The following is a 25,968-nucleotide window of genomic DNA, read 5'->3' on the forward strand; positions in this document are numbered from 1 at the left end:
ACATAGTCACATACACACACATACATAGTTACACACATACATACAGACACACTTATTCACAGTCACACACCAATACACACATACATAGTTACACAATAATACACACACATTCAGCCACACACTAATACACACATACATGGTTACAAATTAATACACATACACAGTCCATATATAATCACATACACACACACACACACAGTCACAGACATACATACACACAGTTACACACACACACACACACACACATATATAAACACATACATAAACACATACATACACACACACATATATATACACACAGAGACGCATACATATACACTTATACACACAAATACATACACAGTCACAGAACCTCCCCCCCCCCCCCCCTTCCTCTCTATCACCTTACAGCAGGCAGGGTACAGTATACTCACTTTACTGTCTCCTCCATCACCTCCTCTCTCCCTTCATGATGCTGGCCTGGCCTCTGACTGCCGTGTAGCCCCTCCCCCTGACCCGACTCCGCCTCCCTGTTAGCCACCTTCAAACTGCACTGCGACTGCAATTATCAATGGCCGGGGGATCCACTGCAAGGGGGGGCCCAGGGTGATGACGTGCACTCAGCACGGGGAACAGGAGGCGGAGGAACAGGTAGGACGTCCGATGGAGCAGAGGACCAGCCCCAGCCGACGGCCTTCCACAGCCTATGTATATGCAAAGCACGGCTGCGGGCGGCCCTGGACCACTAAAATTTTACCGGCCCGGGGGGCACATGGCACCCTGCCCCCCGGCCCAGCCAGCCTCTGGCTGGGGGCACTGTATGGGGGGGGGGGGGGACTACTACTGGGAGCACTACTGGGGGGGACCACTACTGGGGGCACTGTATCGGGGGGGCTACTACTGGGAGCACTACTGGGGGGTGGGACATGGGACTACTACTAGGAGGGACTACTACTGAGGGCACTGTATCGGGGGGACGAGACTACAACTGGGGGCACTACTGGGGGGGCAACTACTACTGGGGGCACTATCAGGGGGACCACTACTGGGGGCACTGCATCAAGGGGGGGACTACTACTGGGGGCACTGCATTGGGGGGACCACTATTGTATCGGGGGGGCTATTTGGGGCATTGTATCGGGGGGGACCACTACTGGGGGCACTATATAAGGGGCTTCCTACAGGGAGCACAAGGTAAACCACTACTGGAGGTACTGAATAGGGAGGACCACCACAGGGGGCACTGCATAGGGGGGACTGTATAAGGGGCACTGCATATGGAATGGAAAAGAATGTTCCCAGAGTGACGAGAAAGGGTGTGTCATGCTGACATGCCCATTGTTACCACACCCATTTTTCAGGGCGCGTGCACATAGGAGGGGGCTCCAAATACCCTAGTTACGCCACTGGTTAGGTGGCAACCCTACCTAAAGAAGATAAAAAGTATGCAGCAGAAGCAATAGCAGTGCTTATGGCCGGTACACACTAAACGATAGGTCGTCCGATCTGGCCTGATCAGACGACATGTCGGCAACATAGTCTAGTGTGTACCCTCAATGTCACTGACGATGCGCGGATGCGCGCATTGTCAGCGACATCGCCTGTCATACCTGCATGCAGGTCTGATGGGCGACAACATCAACGAGGGTCATGCTGCCGCTCCCAACATTGGCAAGTGTGTATGCACTTGCCGGGTCCCGTTGCACGATAGGTAAGCTGGGTACCCATTGTTAAGTGTGTACCCAGCTTTACTGTAGCAGAGAGGATGCTCCTAGACCAACTACCTCTTCTGCCGGACATTCTACATCAGGAACCAGTTTGCCTCTGTCACAAGCAGTAGTCTCAGCAGCGGTAGCATCCGTGGGATCTGGGTTCCCATAAATCCTCCCGTGTGGTTCCCCCAGGCCCTCCATGACTGTGCCGCTCTTATCCAATGTGAGCCTCTTGGTTTCAGCTGCTCGCCTACCACTATGAATCATGACAGTCCGCTCAGAGGCTCCACCCATGAATGACTTCTAAAGCTCATGGCCCATGTGCATAATCTTGGGCCTTTTGAAATCTTCTTTGGATTACATCACTGGACTCCAGGCTCTTATCAGGGGAATTGCCCTAGTGGCCAGTGCTTGGCTTCCTTGTGCTTTCATTATCCACCTTCCTGACTTTCAGTTGAACCTTAGACCCCCCCCCCCCCCCCCCATTCTCCATGCCTGTTCCATCATGTTCTCTGTTCTATTTGCACCTGTCTCAGCCATCGGAATCCATCTCATTGTACAGGTTCTACTACCTATACCCTGTGACAGCATCTAAATCCAGGGAAGCTCTCTTTGGTGGTGTAGAGATTGAGCAGTCATTATTAAAGAAGAGTATGTTGAATTAACTACTTGAAGTATTACTACAAGCAAGGAAGAACAAATCTGAAAACATATTACAGAGTATGGGAAACATTTAAATATTGGTACAAATCCAAGTTCATATAGACACTGGATGCTCGCATACCCAAGATACAGGACTTTTTCAGGAAGGCTTAAGGAAAGGTTATATTTAAGGATCCAATCAAGAGATTCTTTCAAGCATTCAAAACACCTTGGGATCACCATCTTGTTTTAGAAGTTCTAACTAGGGATTGCCATCAGTGAGTTAACCATCGATGGTCACTATTGATGGTGCCATCAGTGATAACAGTTGACGGTGAACCATCAATGCTTTGCACCCATTGAGGCCACCGCAGTTGGGGGAGGGGGGGTATCAGCAGGCTGCGGGGCAATCAGCATCGGGGCCAAGCTTTGTGTCATCTGGAAAAAAAAAACCATTGCCTCCCAGTGTGCCATTGATGGTGGAGTACAATTATACAGTATTTCCCCCATCAATGGTTGTTGCCCATCACTAGCTCTAACTGCGGAACCTTTTGTTTTTGGCTCACACTCCACTTTTAATGCTCACATCTGCTAGAACAGTGGAATCAGTTCAGGATTAATGGTACAATTGACTATTTCTGGACATACACTCAGATAAAGTGAACAAAACCTACTATCTACACATTTTGTGTACAGAACTCGCCAATGGGAAAGAAGCAAAATTGGGCAATAATGTAAAAAGGAAAAACCAGGTTGATTTCGCCTTTCAAATTACTGCCACTTTAAAAACTACGGGCCAAGTTGCCGGAATCACGTTGGTGTCTGCCTCTTGCAGACTATGACACACGACCACGGCTGTGGTTAAAAAAAAAGGTGCCGAGATTGATTGGCAAATCAACTAGATCTGTGTCACATGACCTAATAGGTTCTGCAGTCTTCAGCGCGAGTCTACAATAAGCCACACTGCCAGGAACAGCAGCCGCTGCGACAAGGAACATTACCGTAGTCGCTCGCAGCAACTATCTACTTACAGTGCGATTGACAGAGAGTGTTGGGAGGTTGGTAACGGGGAGTGTCGGCAAAGTGCGATGCGACAATTTCGGGGGCATATCACAATCTGCGTCTGCGATCCCGTACGCAAAAATTATGGCTCTGGTATCTCAGTTTCCACGTCAGCATAGAGCTACTCAGGACTGCGACAATTGAATGCGAATCTGCAACCAATTGTCTTTGTACGCAGATGCTTGAATTTGCAAAGCTGCAGGTGAGCGGCTCCATTACATCTCCTGGTGGCTACAGCATTTGCATATTTTCACATCGCAGCAGCATTCGCAGCTGCGGCATTAGCGTACAACTCGACGACGGATAATAATACAGTAATTACAATAGACAAATAGATGAAAGTTTGTCAGAAGTTCTTTCTCCCATCTAAATTTATAGTCATTTGGATCAATTCAATTAGGTTCAATGTCAGCCAGGCCCAGCCACTACATGTAAACAGGGCTAAAGATTTTTGTTTTTAACTTCAAATCTTAAAAGATTTTAAAAGACGCTCATTGTGAATACACGCACAAAAGGTGGCTTTCAGGTTACCAACAGCTCCAGATATTGTATTGGTTACAGATTTTGGGGCTCAATGGGTAAAGCTCCTGCAATTCTCATTGCTTGATCTTGCAGGGATTCCGCCCGTTCTTTTATCTGGAGAAGCTACAGGCTGGCAGGTGGACAGGAATACTGGATGTAATAAGTATTAAAAAAATTACACTGTGGTCCACAATTACACTATTTTAATTTTAAAACAAACGTAGAGACAATTACACAATAACTTAAGCAGTTCAAATAGGCTTCCACGTGCCTTTGAGGAGTCATGATCTGATCTCCAACAGGATGAATGGAAACGCAAGGCTCTTTACAATGTTCACAGTGATGGAGGTAACATAATGAAGCACGATGGATATGGCATCAACCACTGCAAACCCCTGGCGGTCGCAGAGCAAAACAATACACTGTAGTACAACTATTTTGCACTACGCATTATTTATTATGTACAAGTGACAGGTGGACTAGTCAAACAGCAGGTCCTCATCGCGTTCCTCAGCAAGGAGACTGGACGGTTCTGAGTTTCGGGAACTCTGGAACTTGGCGCGCTCCAGCTCGGCTTTCTCCTTGATGATTTTCTTCTTCTCTTGGATCTTTTTTAATCTAGTAACAGCAAGAAAATGGAGAGTAAAAAAGTGACATGTCCTGTATACTTATAAAAGGTTGGAGATATTGACATACATTAGGCCTAGTTCACCACTGTAATATATAATGAGGCCAGCGCTGTCATTTATAAATAGCGGTGTCCAGCACTGTATGTTCGTTCATATTGAATACTAAGCGCTGGTCAGACTTGTACTCAGGGCCTGATTGAGACCCGGACGCTAAGCCGCGATCGCTCGCGGCCAAAAGGGACCAGGTATGCAAATTCCGCGATCGCACTGCGTGGCGTAAGGATGCCCTCTATGTCTTAGGGAGCGATGGCAGTGAGCGAACGCAGGTGTATAAAGACGTCCACTTTCCTTTCTTAACACACGTCATCTCAAGGAAGTGTATGATTAATCGGTAACATCGAGAGCCATCGGAGCTGCGCGCAGCGCTTGAGGTAGACCCTAACTTGCTGCAAGTGACGTTTATAATGACACCTCCATTCTAATTATGCACGCCCTTTAAATGCCGTTTTGACGCCTGCGTTCGCACGACCACTCCCCCGTTCACAAGCACCTTCCCTTGTTACCACCCACAAACGGCGCTGTATGTTACTCAAGGTAGCACTCAGTCTTTGTGCTACGTGCCCCGATTCCCGATCGCAGTAACTGTCTCGCGCACTGTGATGCATACGCTTGCGCACAATTCCGAACCATCGGCAGCTACGAGCGAACGCTTCTTAGCGTCCGGGTCGGAATCAGGCCCTCAGTCCCACTAGAACAAGAAAGTCCTTTACAGTCAACGTGCGGCGCTCCAGCTGCTGTGGAACTACACATCCCATCATGTTCTGCCACAGTACTGCTATTAGGGCATGCTGGAATGTGTAGTTCCGCAGCAGCTGGAGGGCCGCATGTTGAAAACCCCCTGCTCTACTGCAATATTCTGGCATGGTGTGGTGCTTATTTCAGCTTGGGTGTGTGTGGGGGATGGGAGGTCACATATCGCTCATCCCCCAGCATTGGCTGACGAGCATACCTGTATAGCCTACACATAACAGGCTGCTTTTCCAGTAGGCATCTCCCCGTTGCATGTGCACACCTTGGGCCTGATTTGGAGACAGTGCAAGTTCAAAGGCAGAACTGTTCTGCGGATATCAGCATACGGCATAGAGACCAACTGCAGCCTGTGCACACACGTAGCTCCGTCCATACCAGGGGGAGATGAGAAGAGACCTATCTGGCTGTCACCAGTTCACCCTTTACATAGGATGAAAGTGGCAACTGAGCGGCTACTGTGCGATTACACGGAACAGATCTGTAGTGGGGGGATGCCATGGGCATGTAGCCAGACAGCCGTTTCTGATGGATATTTTGCTCCCATCATGCAGTGGGTGTAAGTGGCAATACTAATGACGACAGCCGCGGCTGTGGACGGAGGAGCAGAGGTCCAAGCATGCCACATGAAGATACAGACATCAGGTAGTACTCTGGCTGGTGCGGGCGGATGGACAAGGCGGCCGCAGGTGACACAGAATTAGGACCCTGACTGTACTTTTGTTGCACTTGCAAAGTCCCTCATCTCCTGGCAACTAAGTCAAAGTCTAAATTCTGCATTGGTTACAGCACATGCACAAAGTAATGTGTAAATTCACAACTTATGTCACACGTTACCTGGGACCCATGTGAGTTTCAGTCTCTCATTTACTCAATGGACAAAGAGATGGGGATTAAAAGATCTCATCTTCCATGATATTTTCTGTATTGCTCCAAGTGGGACCAGCTTTTCTGTCTGTCCATAGACCACAATGACAATGCCCATAGCAGCTAAACCATTGTGACTACTGTAGAATGTTCCCAAGCAAGGACCAAGAATCCCTGAGACAGAGTTCTCCCCCTGTGCCAGTCACCACGGATCTGACACCGGGAGTCTAAATTATCACTTCCCTCCATTTATTCACAAAGAGGAACCTATTTTATTTTTCAGTATTATTTTTTCGTTTAAGGTGTATTAATGTTTTGTTTCCCTTAGACCGATTAATTAACACAACAGAAAGTGTAAAAAGGAAGGAGAGGGAAAGGGGAAAGACGGGAACCCTTATTTATTATTTTTTATATATTAATATATATTTATATATATATATTATATATATATATATATATATATAGCACACACACATATTTCCGTCATTAATATCAGTAGTTGTCCCAGTGGAGCTTACACTCTATATTCCCTGTCACATGGACACTCGTACACACTAGTGTTCAATTTTTTGGTCATGAGTCAATAAACCGGTCAGTATGTTTCTGGATTGAGGGAGGAAACCGGGAGCACCTGGGGGAAACCCGCAAATAGACAGGGAGAACATACAAACTCCACACCAATATTGTCTTGGTCAGGAATTGAACTCATGACTTCAATAAATGGTAACCACTACGCCAAGTTAGGAGGGTTGTTCTCACATATCTATTACAGTATCCTATTTAATAGCAACAAAATCTATTCCCTAATAGAACAGACTAGCTCTGAATACTTAGCCTGGCCAGTTGAGGTTGTCATATCACATGTTTTCTTTAGTGCCCGTTACTATGGCAGCCATCCCTTACTCTCCTGGTTTATATTTCATGGCTGTAAATGAACGCTTGTGTCCCTGTAGACAAGCTGCATAAGCCGGTGTGAGGGGCAGGCACAGTGCTGGTATGGGAAGGAGACGGGGATATGTACTCTACCTGTAGAACTCTTCTCTCTCGCGTTCGTCAAGCTCAGTGATAATGTAGGACAGCGTACGTTCAATTTTAGGTATAATCACTGGGGGGGAAATAAAACAGAAACGAGGTGGTGTTATTAGGACAAGACAGTGAGCGCAACACAGCACCTCAGCTGCCTTAAGACTACACTTCCCAGCATGCTCTGCCACAGTTTTGCTATTAGTGCATGCTAAAGCTGTGGCAGTGCATGCTGGGAAGTGTAGTCCTACAGCAGATGGAGGGCCCCCTTTCCCCCCTGTAACACTTCCCTGCTGCCCATTAAAGTGGTGTCGGCTCTAGCAGTGCAGCACATAAGGGCAGGGAGAGTGCAGGAATTGCAGTGCAGCAGAGCGCGGATGTGCAGCACATAAGGGCAGGGAGAGTGCAGGGACTGCTGCTCAGCAGCCTCCCTCACCAGCCCAGCTGCTGTGTGCCGGGCTGGTCTGAGCAAAGCATGGGAAGGCTGCTGCCACTGACCAGCAGCAGCAGTCTCTGCTCTCTCACTGTTCTGATGTGCCGCACACACCCGTGCTGCAAGAGCCGACGCAGAGATAATAGGCAGGAGGAAGATTTATGGGGAAGGGGTGACCGCTCCGGGATTTGCCACTGCTATTCAGTAACTTGGAGGGAGATTCCCTCTCACTGGACTGGATAACATTTTCAATGTTTAGATTTCCCTTTAAGGCATGACATCTGAACAGCAAGAAAGAAATATAAAAACAGCAGTAAAATGTGGTTTTACTCACCATGTTCTATGGCATTAACACGTCTGTTTGTGATTTTAATGGCTTCATCCAGAGTGACGAATGAAGTCTGTATAAGAATACAAAATAAAGTGTCTATTGGTTGGTCCCTGTAATCTGTACCCGATGAAGACAACAGTCATTTTGTCATCAACCGGTGCGCTACTCTGTACTGCATGGTAACACAGTCCCCCTCAGGTGTAGGGGAATACCACATAGCGTTGAACCCCATTGGATGTCAGGCAGCGCGGGCATGTAGAGAGTTTGACTGTGCAGTGGCCGCATGTTTTCCTGCTCTCGCCCAATCCCAAATGCAGGGTTTAATATATGTATGCAAATGAGCCGCTATGGCTACTTATTACATGGCACATCACCCACTGGCTGCAAAGATAATGGAAGAGTATAATATCACACAGCCCAGCAGCTGTCCTTACTGTTTCATAGCGTTCATACATCCCAGCTTATACCTGCAAGGAGGCAAGTTCTACCAGCAGCTCCACGGCCTTGGCGTAGTTTCTCTTCAGCTTTGCCAGCTGCTCGCCACCTCTCGCCAGGCCCGTTAGCTCGTAACCTGGAAGACAAAGGAAGGAGTCAGGATGAGTGGGTACCACGTGCTAGAAGAGCTCCAGAAATGTTAGTGCCAAATATAAGATTTAGGAATCATACGTGTGCACAGGGACATACATACATACAAGCATGTAAAAAGGATGAGAACTAGGAATGAATGAATATAATCAGCTAGAAAGGGAATTATAGAAATATTAATTCCATACTCACTATCTCCTCCTTCCTGATAGTGCTCAAACACCGGTAAGGTTACACCTGGAAGAAGCAACAACACTTGGCTTACACCCCATATACCAACGTTATGTCTATATAGCACGTCAGACGGTCTCTGTAAAATAATCAGGAGTGATGGGGATGACTTTATATAACAACCTTAGTATTACTAATGGAATACTTTATAGCAGTGGTTCTCGCCAGTTGGGCAGGTTTTGTGGATCTTCCCCTAGGAGAGCAGGTTCAAGTCCACCCCCATGAGGAGATTCACAAGGCACATCCCCTTGCTCACTTGCTCTTAATGCCAGGTTAACAGGTAGTTAACCTGGTGTTTATTTTGTTCATAGGCTGCCGGGAGTACCAATGTTGCCTGAGCTTTTGTCTATAGTCTGGTGGGAGTACCCATGTTGCCTGAGCTTAGGTCTTTAGTCTGGTGGGAGTACCCATGTTGCCTGAGCTTTTGTCTATAGCCTGCTGGGAATACCCATGTTGCCTGAGCTTTTGTCTATAGCCTGCTGGGAGTACCCATGTTGCCTGAGCTTTTGTCTATAGCCTGCTGGGAGTACCCATGTTGCCTGAGCATTTGTCTATAGCCTGCTGGGAGTACCCATGCTGCCTGAGCTTTTGTCTATAGCCTGCTGGGAGTACCCATGTTGCCTGAGTTTTTGTCTACAGCCTGCTGGGAGTACACATGTTGCCTGAGCTTTTGTCTATAGCCTGCTGGGGAGTACCCATGTTGCCTGAGTTTTTGTCTTTTGTCTATAGCCTGCTGGGAGTACCCATGCTGCCTGAGCTTTTGTCTATAGCCTGCTGGGAGTACCCATGTTGCCTGAGTTTTTGTCTACAGCCTGCTGGGAGTACACATGTTGCCTGAGCTTTTGCCTATAGCCTGCTGGGGAGTACCCATGTTGCCTGAGCTTTGTCTATAGCCTGCTGGGAGTACCCATGTTGCCTGAGCTTTTGTCTATAGCCTGCTGGGAGTACCCATGTTGCCTGAGTTTTTGTCTACAGCCTGCTGGGAGTACACATGTTGCCTGAGCTTTTGTCTATAGCCTGCTGGGGAGTACCCATGTTGCCTGAGTTTTTGTCTTTTGTCTATAGCCTGCTGGGAGTACCCATGCTGCCTGAGCTTTTGTCTACAGCCTGCTGGGAGTACCCATGTTGCCTGAGCTTTTGTCTATAGCCTGCTGGGAGTACCCATGTTGCCTGAGTTTTTGTCTTTTGTCTATAGCCTGCTGGGAGTACCCATGCTGCCTGAGCTTTAGTCTATAGCCTGCTGGGAGTACCCATGTTGCCTGAGCTTTTGTCTATAGCCTGCTGGGAGTACCCATGTTGCCTGAGCTTTTATCTACAGCCTGCTGGGAGTACCCATGTTGCCTGAGCTTTTGTCTATAGCCTGCTGGGAGTACCCATGTTGTCTGACCTCTTAGCTTTACTATAAGGTCTAGTTGACAAATTTGTTCCCACAAGGTGTAAAGCAGTTTCCTCTTCCCTTCTATGTAAAGATTTTGTGCTGGCTTTAACGTATCCCTATCCAGCTTTGCCTGACATAACTACGATTCTAGTGACTGAGACCAGCTCATACAATGGGTTAGTTCCCTTCTATGTAAATATATTGTGCTGGCTGTAACGTATCCCTATCCAGCTCTGCCTGACATAACTACGATTCTAGTGACTGAGACCAGCTCATACAATGGGTTAGTTCCCTTCTATGTAAAGATATTGTGTTGGCTGTAACGTATCCCTATCCAGCTCTGCCTGACATAACTACGATTACTAGTGACTGAGACCAGCTCATACAATGGGTTAGTTCCCTTCTATGTAAAGATATTGTGCTGGCTGTAACGTATCCCTATCCAGCTCTGCCTGACATAACTACGATTACTAGTGACTGAGACCAGCTCATACAATGGGTTAGTTCCCTTCTATGTAAAGATATTGTGCTGGCTGTAACGTATCCCTATCCAGCTTTTTCCCCGAGATAACTACGATTACTAGTCACTGAGACCAGCTCATACAATGGGTTAGTTCCCTGCTAGATGGCATGGTATATAATGGAAGTCCTCCTCTTCCCCTCTGTCTGTGAGTGTCTTCCCAAGCTGTCTCAGTAAACATAAAGCCTGGCACATTATGGGTGATAAACCTGGGCTGCTAAGGCATAAGTGTCCCTGTGCGCCACACATTATATATGGAAATGTATTACACTGAATGACTTCACCTTATGTATGTAATAAATGTTAAACTTATTTAGAATATGAGCATATGCTGCAACTAGAGGAAAGACATTGGCACCTACACACACACAATCCCGCTATCTTGGATACTGGTGAAAATGGATCTTGCAGCCATTTCTTATATGATGTATAAAGCACAGTGATGTGTCTATAGACATATGAAATCCTGCCCCCTACTGGTGTTAGAAAGGACTGATCCTGGCAAGGCCCCGTTAACTCGCTTCACTATGTCAGAAATCGGCCACCTCTAAATCAGGCTCTACGTGTTCTGAACATATAACACCTAAAATGTAACACTCCACATAGGTGATGTTTTATTTTCATTTCTTTTCAGGAATTTCCCAAACAAGGGGTCTATCTAGGTGGACTGGCCTTTCCCGGCCCCCCTTTACTTTTGGCGATCCTTTATTTGGAATCCCAGATTTCACACGCAATTCATTTGTGTTAACTTGTTAACGTTTTAGTTATAAAACTCATATTGTGAAATCCTGCCCCCTACTGGTGAAATAAGTGATTTATTGTATTGATTAACCCTATCTCCCAGCATTTATAAAATCAGTGAATACCTGCTACGTTGTCTTTCTTTGCTCGAACCTTAACTTGAGCTTTGTTCACGTTCTGGATAACGGTTGTACTGAAGGTTACAAGGAAGGAGACAGAAGGTTACATTTTGCTACATTTAAGTAAAATACGTAACACAGCTTATACAGCACTTTTAGCAAAAGACAGAAACTAGAGTGGCCTCACTAACGACCCACACACCGGCAGATCCAGTTGTTTTATTTGCGTATCAAATACCTGGGCCTGTGTGGTGACATGTATGGGTTGGCACATTGGTACAATCTTAGCAGTCAGGCTGATGGACAGGATTGCAAGTGGAGAAAGAGATTGATTGTACGGAGTACTTACACCTGTCACCTACACTGTGGTAGTGCCGGCATTTGCCAGACATAAGCTGGGTACACATCAGACAATATTTTGCCCGTTCCGGCGGAATGAGCCGACATAGCGTCAAAATCAGCCAGAGTGTATGCTCGATGTCGGCACGATGCGTGCTCCCACACGCAGCTCAATCTGTCATTGTGATGACAAATTGTGCGATGTGTACGGACCGCACTATAAGTCGTCTGTCGCATCGTGGATTGGCTGGATCTTCCATCATCGAATGTGTACCCACCATCAGCATTCTGGCGTGGAGCTTCACAGAGCACTGCTGGTAACATCATATGTAATACCGGCCTCTACACGCTCCCTGAAGAGCTTGCTGCTCACCTGTATTAAGCATTTGGGATACGGCACCTAATCCCCTGCTGTGCCTGCGGTATTACTGCCCTCACTGCACTGCTGGTCCCTGTGGACCCTGAAGGGCCAGATATAGAACAGCACAAAGGACTACCATCTCCACTATCTTTAGGGTAAGGAATCCCATGACTATATTAGCTTTGCTGGTGAAGTCACTGTATTTCCATCACAGGATTCATTATGTTGGCTGCATGGAGACTGCCTGACTAGAACTGGGAGTCTCTGCAATCCATGGTCTAATTCACAGGTTCTCAAACCCGGCCCTCAGGAACCCAAACAGTGCATGTTTTCCTGGTCTCCTCACAGAATCACATGTGATACTTAGCTCCACTTGTGGATCTTTTAACTTGTGTCAGTGAGTAATGATGGCACCTGTGCACCTGCTGGGTGACCTGGAAAACATGAGCTGTGTGGGGTCCTGAGGACCGAATTTAAGAACCCCTGGTTTAAGTGGACATTTCTAATTTGTGTGCTTCTTAAAATGACCCTCCTAGGAGCATAGAGAATGATTTTTTTTTTCATCTAGCATACCAATGGTGATTGACACTTCATTCATCGTTATGCATTCGGCATCCCGGCGGGCTGGATGCAGACGCTCCTAATATCGGCGCCAAAATTCCGACGCGTTACGGAAGGTAAGTATCGGGATGTTAGGGGGATGCTAGGGTGTTAGGTTTAGGGTTAGGCACTAAGGGGGAGGATTAGGCACCGGGGAGGGGGAGGTAAGGGTTAGGCACTGGGGGGAGGGGTATTAGGCACCAAAGGGGGCGGTTAGCATTCCGACCAACAAGTGTCAAAGGTGTTAACCCTTTCGGGATGCCGGTGTCGGGATTCTAGCAGCTGGGATCCCAAGCTCCGGCATATCATACCGATCCCCATTCATCTCTACATTATCTGCACTGATTGAATATACCAGACGAGACTGAGAAATATTATGGGAAAGGCCTGTGTTTAAATGATGGAGTATTTTATATATGCAGTTTTATGTTATTGCTGGTGACAAGCTGCTTTTTATTGACCCATTCTGGGAGTTATTAATGTGCTAATTGAATTAAAATTCTCCTTGTTATCTGAATATTGTATGTGTCAGCATATGTATAAACGCCACCTAGATTTGTCTTTTAGATTGACTTCCACACTGGATTAGTAGTCAAATTGGGTAATTATGTTAGGACTAATAATGAACCTAACATAGGGCCTGATTCAGACCCACTCGCGAGCGGCTGTCCGCTCGCAAGTGGGTCGATGGTGTGCACTGAGCATGCGCACGACGGAGGGAGCTCCGTCGTACGCATGCGCCAGACGCGACGAGCGAAGGACTTTCCTTCGCTCGTTGTGTCTGATCAAAGGGGGCGTGCTGTCGATGTTGATTGATAGCACGCCCCCTTTGGTGGGCGTGCCTCCCAGACGGGGGCGTTCCCAAGGGAACGCCTACCGTCAGAAGCCGGCCCACTGACATCACTAGTGATGTCAGTGGGAGTGATTTTGGCTCTGATAGAGCCAAAATCACTCCGGGCCTTGCGGTTGAGAAACTCAACCGCAGGCTCCGGCTCGCAGTGGCGATGGTCGCGATGGTCAAGACCATCGCGACCATCAACCTGCACGCTCGTATAGGCTGTGGGTGGTGACCCACAGCTATACGAGCGTCCAGGAGGACACTCCATTTTTATGGAGGACGGCCCTCATTCAGAGCGTGCGCTCTGCTCAGAGCGTCCGGCTCTGAATGAGGGCCATAGTCCCTAGAGACCAAGGGGTAAGTTGGTGGTGGTCCCTAGAGTCAGTATTTTTCATACCATGTGTGTGAGAAGACAGAAGACTATGTGGGGCACGCTTGCAATAGTGAAGAATTATTAGCTAAAATGTAACTTATTGTGATTATTAAAATAGGTCAGGTAATATTGAACAAACAAAAAGACTCCAATTGGGAGACAAATTAGGTATTCTTAACAAAAAAGGGAGTTTATGCTATAAGTATCCCTATAGAGTTTAGGATATTATTGAATTATCATTTGTATATCTGATAATAAAAACGCTATCTTGTAAAGTTACTTTAATGTTGTCAAAAGGATTATGACCTTGTTATGGCAATTCAGCACAATTAAACATGTATAACCTGATCATAGTGGGTTTGTCTTATTCCTCAATAATTGTCAGGTTGGATAGTTCACATGGTGTTTGTGTATGACCACTATTCCTCTAACAAAGTGGGAAGTATAAAATATATTTCTTAAGCGAAAATATAAAAATGCATCATCTAACAAACATGCCAAATTACATATTACATGAGTGATGCTAACACGGGCCACTAGGTGGAGCACTTGCACAATTTATGGGAGTTACCAAACTAAACTTCTGAATCCTATCATAGAAAACCTGATAACACCTCAAGTTAAATACCAATGTGACCCAATATCACTTAGGATATATATGATCTACAATAATTGTCCAGACATTGGTATATGCTTCCTCCTTATGAGTTAAGTTTTAGCAACACACAGGGATAGATTCAGAAGTGAAGTATGCCAACTCCCATAAATTGTGCAAGAGCTCCACCTAGTGACCATGTTGGACGTAGCGTGTAGGCGTGGCCAAAGTACAGTAAAGGTGCGTATCCACTTATAGATCTTGGAACGTTAGTATGATTACAACATTGTAAACGTACAGTAGTTCCTCATCCCGTGTTGTGGGTGTTTTGACGTGAATTGCGGCAGAGATGGGTGGCGAAAAGTTGCATATGTGCCTGTTTGCAGGGACATGACTTGCAGGTACTCAAACCCAATGCAAGCAGCAAACTGATGAAGACGAAGGCTGCAGGACGTGTCTGATTCGTCAAAACATCTGAGTCACACCCATAAATGCAAATTAAGTTAAAGTGCTGGGATTTTAAAGGAAGATTACATTGCACTGAATACTTGTTTTGCAAAAGTATGTTTACTACTCAGGTTGGGAAGGGGAATGCTGCTCATATGTTTACTTTACTTTGTGTTGACTTTAAAAAACATATAATGTTTGTGTGTTGTTCGATCAGCTTCTCACATGCTCTAACCGACTTAGGTATTTATTATCTGCACTCTCCGGCCATTTACTGTAATGTGCATGGATTGTATACTAAGATTTTTATCCTCCTTGTTTTTACAGTGAAGCCACACCTCCTACTGTATTCCTGGGGCACCCACTCCTGTTACTGGCATGGAGAGGGGACCACACAGCCGCACCTACTACTGTATTCCTGGGGCACACACTCCTGTTACTGGCATGGGGAGGGGCCCACACAGCCACACCTCCTACTGTATTCCTGGGGCACACACCTGTTACTGGCATGGGGAGGGGCCCACACAGCCGCACCTCCTATTGTATTCCTGGGGCACCCACTCCTGTTACTGGCATGGGGAGGGGCCCACACAGCCGCACCTCCTACTGTATTACTGGGGCACACACTCCTGTTACTGGCATGGGGAGGGGCCCACACAGCTGCACCTCCTATTGTATTCCTGGCGCATCTGCTCCTGTAACTGGCATGGGGAGGGGCCCACACAGCCGCACCTCCTACTGTATTCCTGGGGCACACACTCCTGTTACTGGCATGGGGAGGGGCCCACACAGCCGCACCTCCTACTGTATTCCTGGTGTATCTGCTCCTGTTACTGGCATGGAGAGGGGACCACAAAGCCACACCTCCTACTGTATTCCTGGTGTATCTGCTCCTGTTACTGGCATGGAGAGGGGACCACAAAGCCACACCTCCTACTGTATTCCTGGTGTATCTGCTCCTGTTACTGGCATGGAGAGGGGACCACAAAGCCACACCTCCTACTGTATTCCTGGTGTATCTGCTCCTGTTACTGGCATGGAGAGGGGACCACACAGCCGCACCTCCTACTGTATTCCTGGTGTATCTGCTCCTGTTACTGGCATGGAGAGGGGACCACAAAGCCACACCTCCTACTGTATTCCTGGTGTATCTGCTCCTGTTACTGGCATGGAGAGGGGACCACAAAGCCACACCTCCTACTGTATTCCTGGTGTATCTGCTCCTGTTACTGGCATGGAGAGGGGACCACACAGCCGCACCTCCTACTGTATTCCTGGTGTATCTGCTCCTGTTACTGGCATGGAGAGGGGACCACACAGCCGCACCTCCGACTGTATTCCTGGTGTATCTGCTCCTGTTACTGGCATGGAGAGGGGACCACACAGCCGCACCTCCGACTGTATTCCTGGTGTATCTGCTCCTGTTACTGGCATGGAGAGGGGGCCACAAAGCCGCACCTCCTACTGTATTCCTGGTGTATCTGCTCCTGGTACTGGCATGGAGAGGGGGCCACAAAGCCACACCTCCTACTGTATTCCTGGTGTATCTGCTCCTGTTACTGGCATGGAGAGGGGACCACAAAGCCACACCTCCTACTGTATTCCTGGTGTATCTGCTCCTGTTACTGGCATGGAGAGGGGACCACAAAGCCACACCTCCTACTGTATTCCTGGTGTATCTGCTCCTGTTACTGGCATGGAGAGGGGACCACACAGCCGCACCTCCTACTGTATTCCTGGTGTATCTGCTCCTGTTACTGGCATGGGGAGGGGGCCACAAAGCCACACCTCCTACTGTATTCCTGGTGTATCTGCTCCTGTTACTGGCATGGAGAGGGGACCACAAAGCCACAGCTCCTACTGTATTCCTGGCACATCTGCTCCTCAGTGGCGTCACAAGGGGGGTGCGGGCTGCATTCGGGTGTCACCCGCCGAGGGGTGACTGACACTCCCCCACAGTGACAGAAGCCGGGTGCTGCACTGTAGTATTAAGTGCAGCACCCGGCTCCTGACACTGTGAGGGAGCCGGCAGTGCAACACAACACCCCCTCCCAGTAATATAAAAAAAACGGGAGAAGTGAGGGATCGGGCCGCGAGGTCACGCCCGCTCACAACGTCCCTCCCCGCACCGGGTGACATCGTGGGGAGAGGGCCACACAGCCACACCTCCTACTGTAATCCTGGTGCACCTGCTCCTGTTATAACCTTTTTACACCAAAATCCCCGGGTCTGACCCAGGATTTGTAACACATTTCCAAACCGGATCAGACCCGGGGCAATCCCCTTTTACACTGCGGCGCCGACCCGTGCTATGCCCGAGTCGGCACCATTCACACCTGACCCGGGTCAGCACTGACTCGGCTGCCCGGCGAAGGTTACCAGCGCTTTTTCCCCTCCCTCCCCCCTCCGTGACCTACTTACCATATCCTGCAGCGGTCCGGAGGCAGGGAGAGCAGGTGGGGTGCGCTGCTTGCAGTGGCCGCTTGGAGATGATGTCATCTCCAAGCGCCACTGAAGCCGGCCAATCAGGCAGCATGCGGCGCGACCCGGATCATCGTGAGCCGGGCCGCGCCGTTTAATTGCAGGGTGACACGGGAACAACCCGCGCTCAACCCTGCAATGGAGCAGGGCCGGATCCCCAGGTCACTGGACCCGGGTTGATCCGTTCACACCGACTAAATTCCCGGGATTATGCACGTTCACGTGCATCAACCGGGATATTTCAGTCGGTGTAAAAGGGGTATTACAGGCATGGGGACCCAGGGGTATTACAGGCATGGGGAGGGGACCACATCCTACTGTAATCCTGGTGCACATGCTCTTGTTACTGGCATGGGGTGGGGCACCAGCTATCTATGCAGAGTTGGACACATTTCGCCTAGTCAGCCAACTCAGAATAGATCACAAATTATGACTTTCGCTCTAGCTGCATTTTGTGATTACGTTTGCATCCAACTGTAAATAAGGTTCAAGGGGTAAATTTACTAAAGGTCGATTTTAATCGAATAAAAAATTAATCTAAAAAGCTTCAACATCGATATTGTGTTTAGGGGGCTGAATCACACATTTAATAACAGCCAATTTCTTTAATATCGATTTTTAAGTGTCAATAATGTGCGATATAGCTCCTGAAACATAAGATCGATGCTGATCGATTAAAATCGACCTCTAGTAAATTTGCCCCCAAGTGTTCCATTATGTCCAACCATGTATCAATGCACTGACACAGTTTAGTAACAGCGGTATATCCGACAACGTAGTGTTACATTGACTGGGATTAAGGGGGTTATATGTGCACTTTGTACCGCTCACCTGAAATCTCCTGCTGCGAATTTGGCTTCAGCGAGTGAGAACGCGGCCTCCCTCATAACCTCTCCCATTAGCATCTTGGTCTACAACACAACGGTCACAGCAATATTAAGTGAGACAAAATAAGGAGACAATTGCTAAAATATAAATCAGTAAATGACACATAAAATACCAGACATCTCTATAAAGAAAAGAAAAAAACCTAACGCATGTAACACTAAGCCAATGTATATTTACAATGAAAGCATCTACTGTGCACCAAATCGAATATAGTGTTATTTACTAAGAGCGACCACTATGATTGCACGGAGGACGATGCTCACACACCTGCTTCAGTGCTCTCAGTGCTGCCCCCTAGTGGTGGAAAGTATTAAAGTCAAACAAGTTCAGATTTAAAGGGCATGTCTGGTACTCAGAATACTGCCAACTCTTAAGTATGGAGAGCACGTCTGATCTGTAAAGCTGTCAATCAACGTCTGACTGTTCTGTTAGAAAAGGAGCTACCTCTTAACATGGCAATCTGCCACAGAGGGGGTAAAAGAGCCTGATTCGGAGGTGGGAGTAAATGGAAAAAAAGCAAGTGAGTGAGTACCTGGACAAATCAAATTGTGATGCCAGGGGTGCAAATACATTTATTGTTTTTGCATGCAGGGTAAATACCGACTGCTGTTATATGGAGCCCACTAATACTGGACAGCTTTACTGGTACACTGCAAATTAGGTCTGAGTTTGGACACACCCCTCCCAAAACTAAATCTCTCTGCACATTTGACACTTGCCCCACCTGCAGTGCAGCAGGGTTTTACCAAGATGCGCAGTGACTCGCTCTTTTCGGCTTTACTCCCTCCTCCGACTCAGAACTTAAGGTCGGATTGAGATATGGGCGGTACTGCAGTCGCAAGGAAGCAGCTGGGTAATACCGTCCAGACAATATTTAAATACTGCAGGAGGCGTCTATAAGAAGCAGATGCCTCCTAACAGCAATAGCCATCCGAGTGCAGCGTCCGTAGGAAGCTTCAGCTTGCGAGGCCAAGAAATCGGTGCCCACAGATCCAGACCCTGGGCACTCCTGGAAAATGGGGGTGACATGCCCCTGGTTTCCAGGAACGCATGCCCCCAAATGCTGCTCATGCTTCAGTTTGGGGGATCTGTAAGCGAGAATGCAGGACCCGACCTGTAATGTTTTTAAAGGTTCTGCACTATATTATTTCATTTATATAGGTGCCACTAATTACATAGAGTTCTACAGAGACAATATGTGATTCACATCAGACCTGCCATTGGGCGCTTACAGTCTAATAGAAGAGAAGTGCGCATGTGCGCACATATACATAAACACAAGCAAGGGTACATTTATTTCCTTTTTCCAGTAGCCAATTAACCTACCAGTATACCTGTGAGTTTGGGAGGAAAACGGAGTACCTGCAAACACAGGGAGAACACAAAAACTACACACAGATAGGGCACTAGTCAGGAATAAACTACATGACCCCAATTATTATTTTTATTATAATTGTGTTGCCAATATTCTAAAAATAGTCCCGTCATATATTTTGCTCCAGGGACTTGCAGTTAGTCAGGACAGTCATTTTACAAGTAAGCCATATACATGGACTGTCAGATCGGTCCAGAAGCAGTCCCACCACTTAGTTAGTGTGCTTATTAGACAATCAACCTAAAGGCCAGTTGACTCATTTTCTAAATGACAAACACATACCAACCTGCCGACTACGCCACATGGGCACAGTTTTAATCAAACTCCAGCTAGCAAAATATACTTAACAAATGTCTAAAACATTTTTTTTTTTTTTTTACAATTAAATTAAAAACAAAATCACTTAAATAATTTTTTCTTGATCTGAAACAGAAACATGGAATGTAATAGCACAAAACAACAAGCTTTAAGGGTGCATACACACGTGTACGATATCGGCTCGATTTGGCCGATTTAGCAAAATCAGAACGACAAATCGGACATATTGTGCAGTGTGTATGCCCAATTTGCGCGTACCCGCGGTCGCAAGCGATATCGTGCGATTGGCTGTGCTGCACAGTCAATCATACGATATCGCATGTGAGCCTGTACAAGTTAATGAAGGACGGAACAGTGATTGTTCCGTCTTTCATTAAATCTTTCAAGTGTGTACCGGCAATCATGCGATGTCCAGGGTGAAGGCAAATCGCCCTGAACATCGGCACGATTGCCGGTCGTTTAGGTGTGTACCCTGCCTAGGGAGCGTACACACTAGACGATATGCTCCCTGAGTGATATCGTCTAGGGTGTCCCCAGCAGGCTGTGGTCAATGTCATTCATGACATTGAGCACACCCGCTGAACAATATCATTAACGATATCGTTCAGCGCCGGGCTCTCTCCCCCATTCCGCAACATGCAGCAACCTGACGACATCGTCAGGTTGGCCTGCATGTTAACCCGATGAATGATAATGACGAACGACCCGCGGGAACGCGCATCGTCGTTATCGTTCATCGTTTTTTTTGTGTTAAAGATGGACGATAAAGCGGACGACTGAACGATATCGTTATCCTTCAGTCGTCCACTTTAATGGCCCAGTGTGTACACACCTTTACGGTGTGTGCTTAATCCATCTAGTTTGTTTTATATTTTTTAAACATAAATTCCTCCTCTGAATTCCAGATCAGAAAGAGAATCTTAGAATCTTAGAATGATGTTTACAAAACAGACACAAACACATAGATCACAAAAATGTCAAATACACCATGTGAGGAAAATAAATAAGACGCAGTAGTTATGTAAGGGTATGAAGTCAGAAAGCAGCTGATTCACAACATTTACAGCAGAAGGTCCGCATTGATGATGTTGACATGGTTAAAATGCCAACACAGTTAACGTCGACATTTGCAAAATGTTGACATCGTATAATAGCGACTTTTCCAATACGGTTAGTTTTAGCATTGCAATAAAAACAGATTGTCGACATTTCAGCAATGTTGCCCTTACATCAGTGTCGACATGCTGAAAGGTCTACCTTACAACCATGTAGATATTCTAACGTTGACATAATATGCCACCCCCCGTGTAAGCACTGTCCACAATCCCTGAAAGTCGCAGATAAAATTACAAATCGCACCTCTATGATTTTTTTTAGGATCTGTCGGAAGCGCATGGTTAAGGCGTCAGACTTTTTCTTCAAAAGGTTGCGTCCTGTCTGCGCGCCTTTTAATCGAGCTTTCATGATGGTCTGCGCCCTTCAGGAAAAAACAAACAATGCAAAATACAGGTCATTAGTGAGAATTAGGTTATCAAGTACCTAATCGAAAAAAGTATATCTGAATAACATAGCATTAGCAGCAAGACATGGCTACACCATTACTCTATTCTGTAATCCTTTATTATAGTTCATCGGGAGTTTGGAGCAATATCCTGCAGTTTTCTACAATTATACACAGGACGTCTGGCAGTCGTTAGAATGTTCCCCCTACAGATCACCGTCTTAACTATATTACAGGATAATGAAGGTTAGGCTACGGCCCGGGACGGTTAGGTTTAGGCACCACTGGGGGTGTGGGGGGGGCTTGGGTTAGGTTTGGGCACCAAGGGGAGAGGGTTAGGTTTAGGCACTAACGGGGAGGGTTAGGATGCAGGAACAGAGGGTTAGGGGTAGAAGGGGGGAGGATTAGCATACTCGGGGACCCGGTGGGGTTACTGAGAATCGGGATGCCGCTGTCAGTGTTTTGACAGCTGGCATCCCATACCCAACCCTTTTGCACCATCTTGTCTTCCTGACCAGGTATTTTCGCTGGAATAGATACCAGGCCACAAGCATAGGACAGACGGCATTTACATAAACTGAAATAAATGCAGGTGAGGCCTCACACGTGAAGTGCACAGGAAATAATGTTTTATACTACAGACAATGAGGCTTTGTTACACTTCTCTACAGCCTATCTGGTCTTAAAGGAGAGCTGCACCATTAATGTCTATGGGGCAATCCCAATGTCATCTTCACTATTTATTCTGAATGCTCCTGTTGTATTTATAGAAGGATGCTGTAAAATAAATATATAAACTCTACCTATATGTACGATCAATAAGCCAACACATCTATAAATGTATGTGCCTAGACGGTTTATTTAGCCCACTTTGAATACTTAAGTAATTTGTGTCAAATATGCTATTAAATCTACTCCCATGACACATTATTGCAAGCTCTTATTTATTATTAAAAAAGAAAAGTCTGTACCCAATATAGCTGTGTATAAATAACGTGAAAGGAGTTAAACAGGGCCAGTATGGGATTTATCTGTACTATTTACAGTATGTGACAATCCACTTTGTCCTAGTTCCGACCACACTTCACTCACCCAAATGCTGCCCTGCGTCCAGTTAAATCTGGAAATGCTACTAGTTTATATTGTCTAAACATAGCCTTTGCTTACATTATCATTACACGCACTCTCCTGCTGTTCAGTAGAACAACAAGCATAAAATATATAATATGGGTTCTAATAATGAAGGACGACAACTGACTGAGGAGGACTAGTAAGGTCTTTACACAGTCACGAATAGTAACTGCCACAGGGTGGACTATGAATACATAAATGAACCCAATGCATGAATGTCTGAGGAAAAACTGAAGTGGTCTTTGTATTTTAGCACAAAACATTACCAAGGTCAAAGTGACAACAACTGCAAATGTACAGCAAATAAAGTGAAACAGAAAAACATTCTGGAACCTTATTAATTTAATTGTATGGGTGTCGATGTCATTTCAGATAATGAGCATTTGCAAATCCACATAACTTGATGCACAAATGTAAGTTGAATGCACTGAAAATGGTTTTACAGCTTCTTTTTGTATCTCGAAGTTAAGGAATGTACAATTTATTCCAGGAAGCTATAGGATTAGACATAGCAAGAAATACTATTTAGTCACTTCCCCTTGTTGTGCATGAGTATGACAAAATGCAGCCACTCCATAAAAAGTCTTACAACAGAATTGTTTCTTTAAGCTTTAAATGTTGCAGATGATATTTTCATTGTAAAGTTGCCATCCACTAGATGATTACGTTGAACGATAACAATATCGTTAAATCGTTCATAAATCGTTTGCAAAAATGTCTAAAACGGGTCGTTTAGACATCTATCATCGGGCAAACATGCTGGACAACCTGACGATAACGTCAGGTTGAGCATGTTTGTAGATGATTGATGAGCCTGCACTGAACGACTGCTCATTCAGTGCAGGCTCATCACAGACTGACAAACGACTGCACGATTACAATGTCCTAATCGTGCAGTCGTTTTGTGGTCTGCTAGTGGATGGGCAACAATAGACAAGTGAATCTTCACAAAAGTCATCAGATGTCAATAGATGGCAAAACCCTAGTCCACTATCATTAGGTTTGCAGTAGATGCAATGGGGCAATTTAATGTTCTGCGATGTGTGGTCGCAATGTGCATCAGAGCAAATCACTGAGAATTACAGTACCCCACCATTGCTCATTTTCCTGCAACCTCTATGGCAGTGGTTCCCAACCCCGGTCCTCCATACACACGTAAAGATTTTCTGTCCAACCATCCAACTAGTTGATTGGTTGGAATGAAAATCTGGTAAGGTATGAAAGCAAATGACAATCAGCAATTTCCTCCCAAACGCCGGAAAATTGGCAAAAACTGTTCTGTGAACAAATTATTTAGATCAAACATTAAACAAACTTGTCTGACGACCATTTTCATCTGTTTTCTGGCATTTAGGAGCAAATTGCTGATCATCAGTTACTCCCATACGTTACCAGATTTTCATTCCAACCAATCAACTAGTTGGCTGGTTGGACAGATAATCTTTAGATGTGTACCCATCTTATGCCGAGTGCTCTTAAAAAGGTCAGAGAAATCAGAAGTGACGTCTAATATTCATAAAGATTTAAAGTAGGGGGTTCATTATACCTTATTATTATCCTTTATTTATATGGCGTCACAAGTGTTCCGCAGTGCCTTACACAGTACATAGACAAATAAGTGAACAAGCAACTTACAGCACAATACGATGCAGGACAAGGACAAGGTTTATATACATTGCTGCATAAACCTTATAAACACGTTTTCCCAGTGGACACTGATTAAAAGTGACGATAGATTATATGTCATACAAACATTAAGTACAGTATACATTAGCAACCTTATATGTAATATATTCCTGCAGGGCCGGCTCCAGGGGTCAGAGCACCCTGTGCCGGCTCTCTACAGTGCATCAAAACAGAAATTGGGAGCGTGACCTAATTTCCATAGGCCACGCCCCCTGCATGACGTAATTTGGAGGTGTGCCCGCATGGCACTCCTCCAAATAACGTCAATCTGGGAGGAGCCTCACTAGCGGCGCTTCCCCCAGCCCTCTCCGGTCACTGAATGGATGCCTCGCGCATGTGCACACCATCCATTCAGACTCCGGGGTCCCGCACAGCTGTGGCGGTGAGGGTCCCCAACCTCCCGATTTGACCACCTGTGGGCCAATCGGGATGTTGGGGAGGGGTGCGCCCTCTTTGGCTGGCGCCCCTGTTCGACCGCACTGGTCGAACACTCCTAGAGCCGACCCTGTATCCCTGTAGTAGAGAACATATAGGGGGTGACTAAATTATTTTAGACACACCCCACTGGGCGTCTATACGAATAGGCGCCCGACGGAGCAATTCAATTGTTGCCACGTTCGGACGCTTAAAGCTGCGGGGGACACATTAGTTCCTGAGGAAATGTAAAGTCCGTTATTGTGGACGCCCTAATGGCGGTTTGGGTGTTCAAACGACCCCGTAAGTGCAGCTTTTTGTTCACAGTCCCAAAGAAATGCGTACAAAAAAAAATATAGGTCCAGTACAAGATCTGGCCGCGAAGGGGGCGAGTTCAGCGGTCGCTGCTGGCGTCTCTACTCGCCCTAATCACGGCTAAATGAATTGACCCCAATGAGAGAGAGGGGGAGAGAGAAAGAGAGAAGGAAAGAGATAGATGGGGAGAGAGGGAAGGAAACAGGGAGAAGGATAGAGTAGGGGTGGGCAATAAGCGCCCCCCCAGCTGTTGTATAACTACACATCCCAGCATGCCCTGACAGTTTTGCTATTTGACCTTGCTAAAATAGTTGCAAGGTATGCTGGGATGTGTAGTTCAACAGCAGCTATCGGGCTTATTATTGCCCACCCCTGCTAGAGAGGAAAAAGGAGAGAGAGAGAAGATGGAGGGTATCGCTGGTCACCACTATACGTACATCCGGGAAGGGAACACTTCGATCCTGTCTTTGCCCGACATCTTGTCTCCAGCACAGGGTACGACACAGTCACTGGACGATCAGGGGCTCCCGTCACCCGTGTCACTCAGTCACCGCTGCCGGAGCTATACTCAGCCTCAGCGCTAGGTCATGTGACACTGGGTGTCAGGGAAGGGTGGGGGCGGTACCTCTGCTAAGTCACATGACCACGTGCCGCCGGACGGCAAACCTCCGGCGTATCACGTGACCTGACCGCTCACCATCCAGCTCTGCCTGCTCACTTATCTC

At 46.7% G+C, this 25,968-nt stretch overlaps 1 protein-coding gene across 1 annotated transcript; it reads right to left on the reverse strand.

The window, feature by feature from the left end:
- Positions 1–4,103: 4,103 nt before the first annotated feature.
- On the reverse strand, positions 4,104–25,883 carry ATP6V1D (ATPase H+ transporting V1 subunit D). The gene is made up of 9 exons (XM_088465296.1): positions 25,681–25,883; positions 21,556–21,673; positions 18,447–18,526; positions 11,588–11,655; positions 8,785–8,829; positions 8,475–8,578; positions 8,011–8,077; positions 7,247–7,325; positions 4,104–4,535 (listed from the first exon to the last, which is right to left on the reverse strand). Exons 1-9 carry the CDS (start codon positions 25,719–25,721, stop codon positions 4,397–4,399), a joined length of 741 nt encoding a protein of 246 aa, XP_088321422.1. The 5' UTR covers positions 25,722–25,883; the 3' UTR covers positions 4,104–4,396.
- Between the last annotated feature and the right edge of the window lie 85 nt (positions 25,884–25,968).

This window comes from Taudactylus pleione, unplaced genomic scaffold (assembly GCF_031769625.1).
Source record: "Taudactylus pleione unplaced genomic scaffold, aTauple2 ptg001956l, whole genome shotgun sequence".
Taxonomy (NCBI): Eukaryota; Metazoa; Chordata; class Amphibia; order Anura; family Myobatrachidae; genus Taudactylus; species Taudactylus pleione.

Coding starts and splice junctions, on each gene's coding strand:
- ATP6V1D (XM_088465296.1), bottom strand. CDS start 25,721: ATGTCGGGCAAAGACAGGATCGAAGTGTTCCCTTCCCGGAT. Junction 21,674..25,680: donor GAAGTGTTCCCTTCCCGGAT/GTACGTATAGTG, acceptor TTTTTCCTGAAG/GGCGCAGACCATCATGAAAG. Junction 8,579..8,784: donor CTATCAGGAAGGAGGAGATA/GTGAGTATGGAA, acceptor TTTGTCTTCCAG/GTTACGAGCTAACGGGCCTG.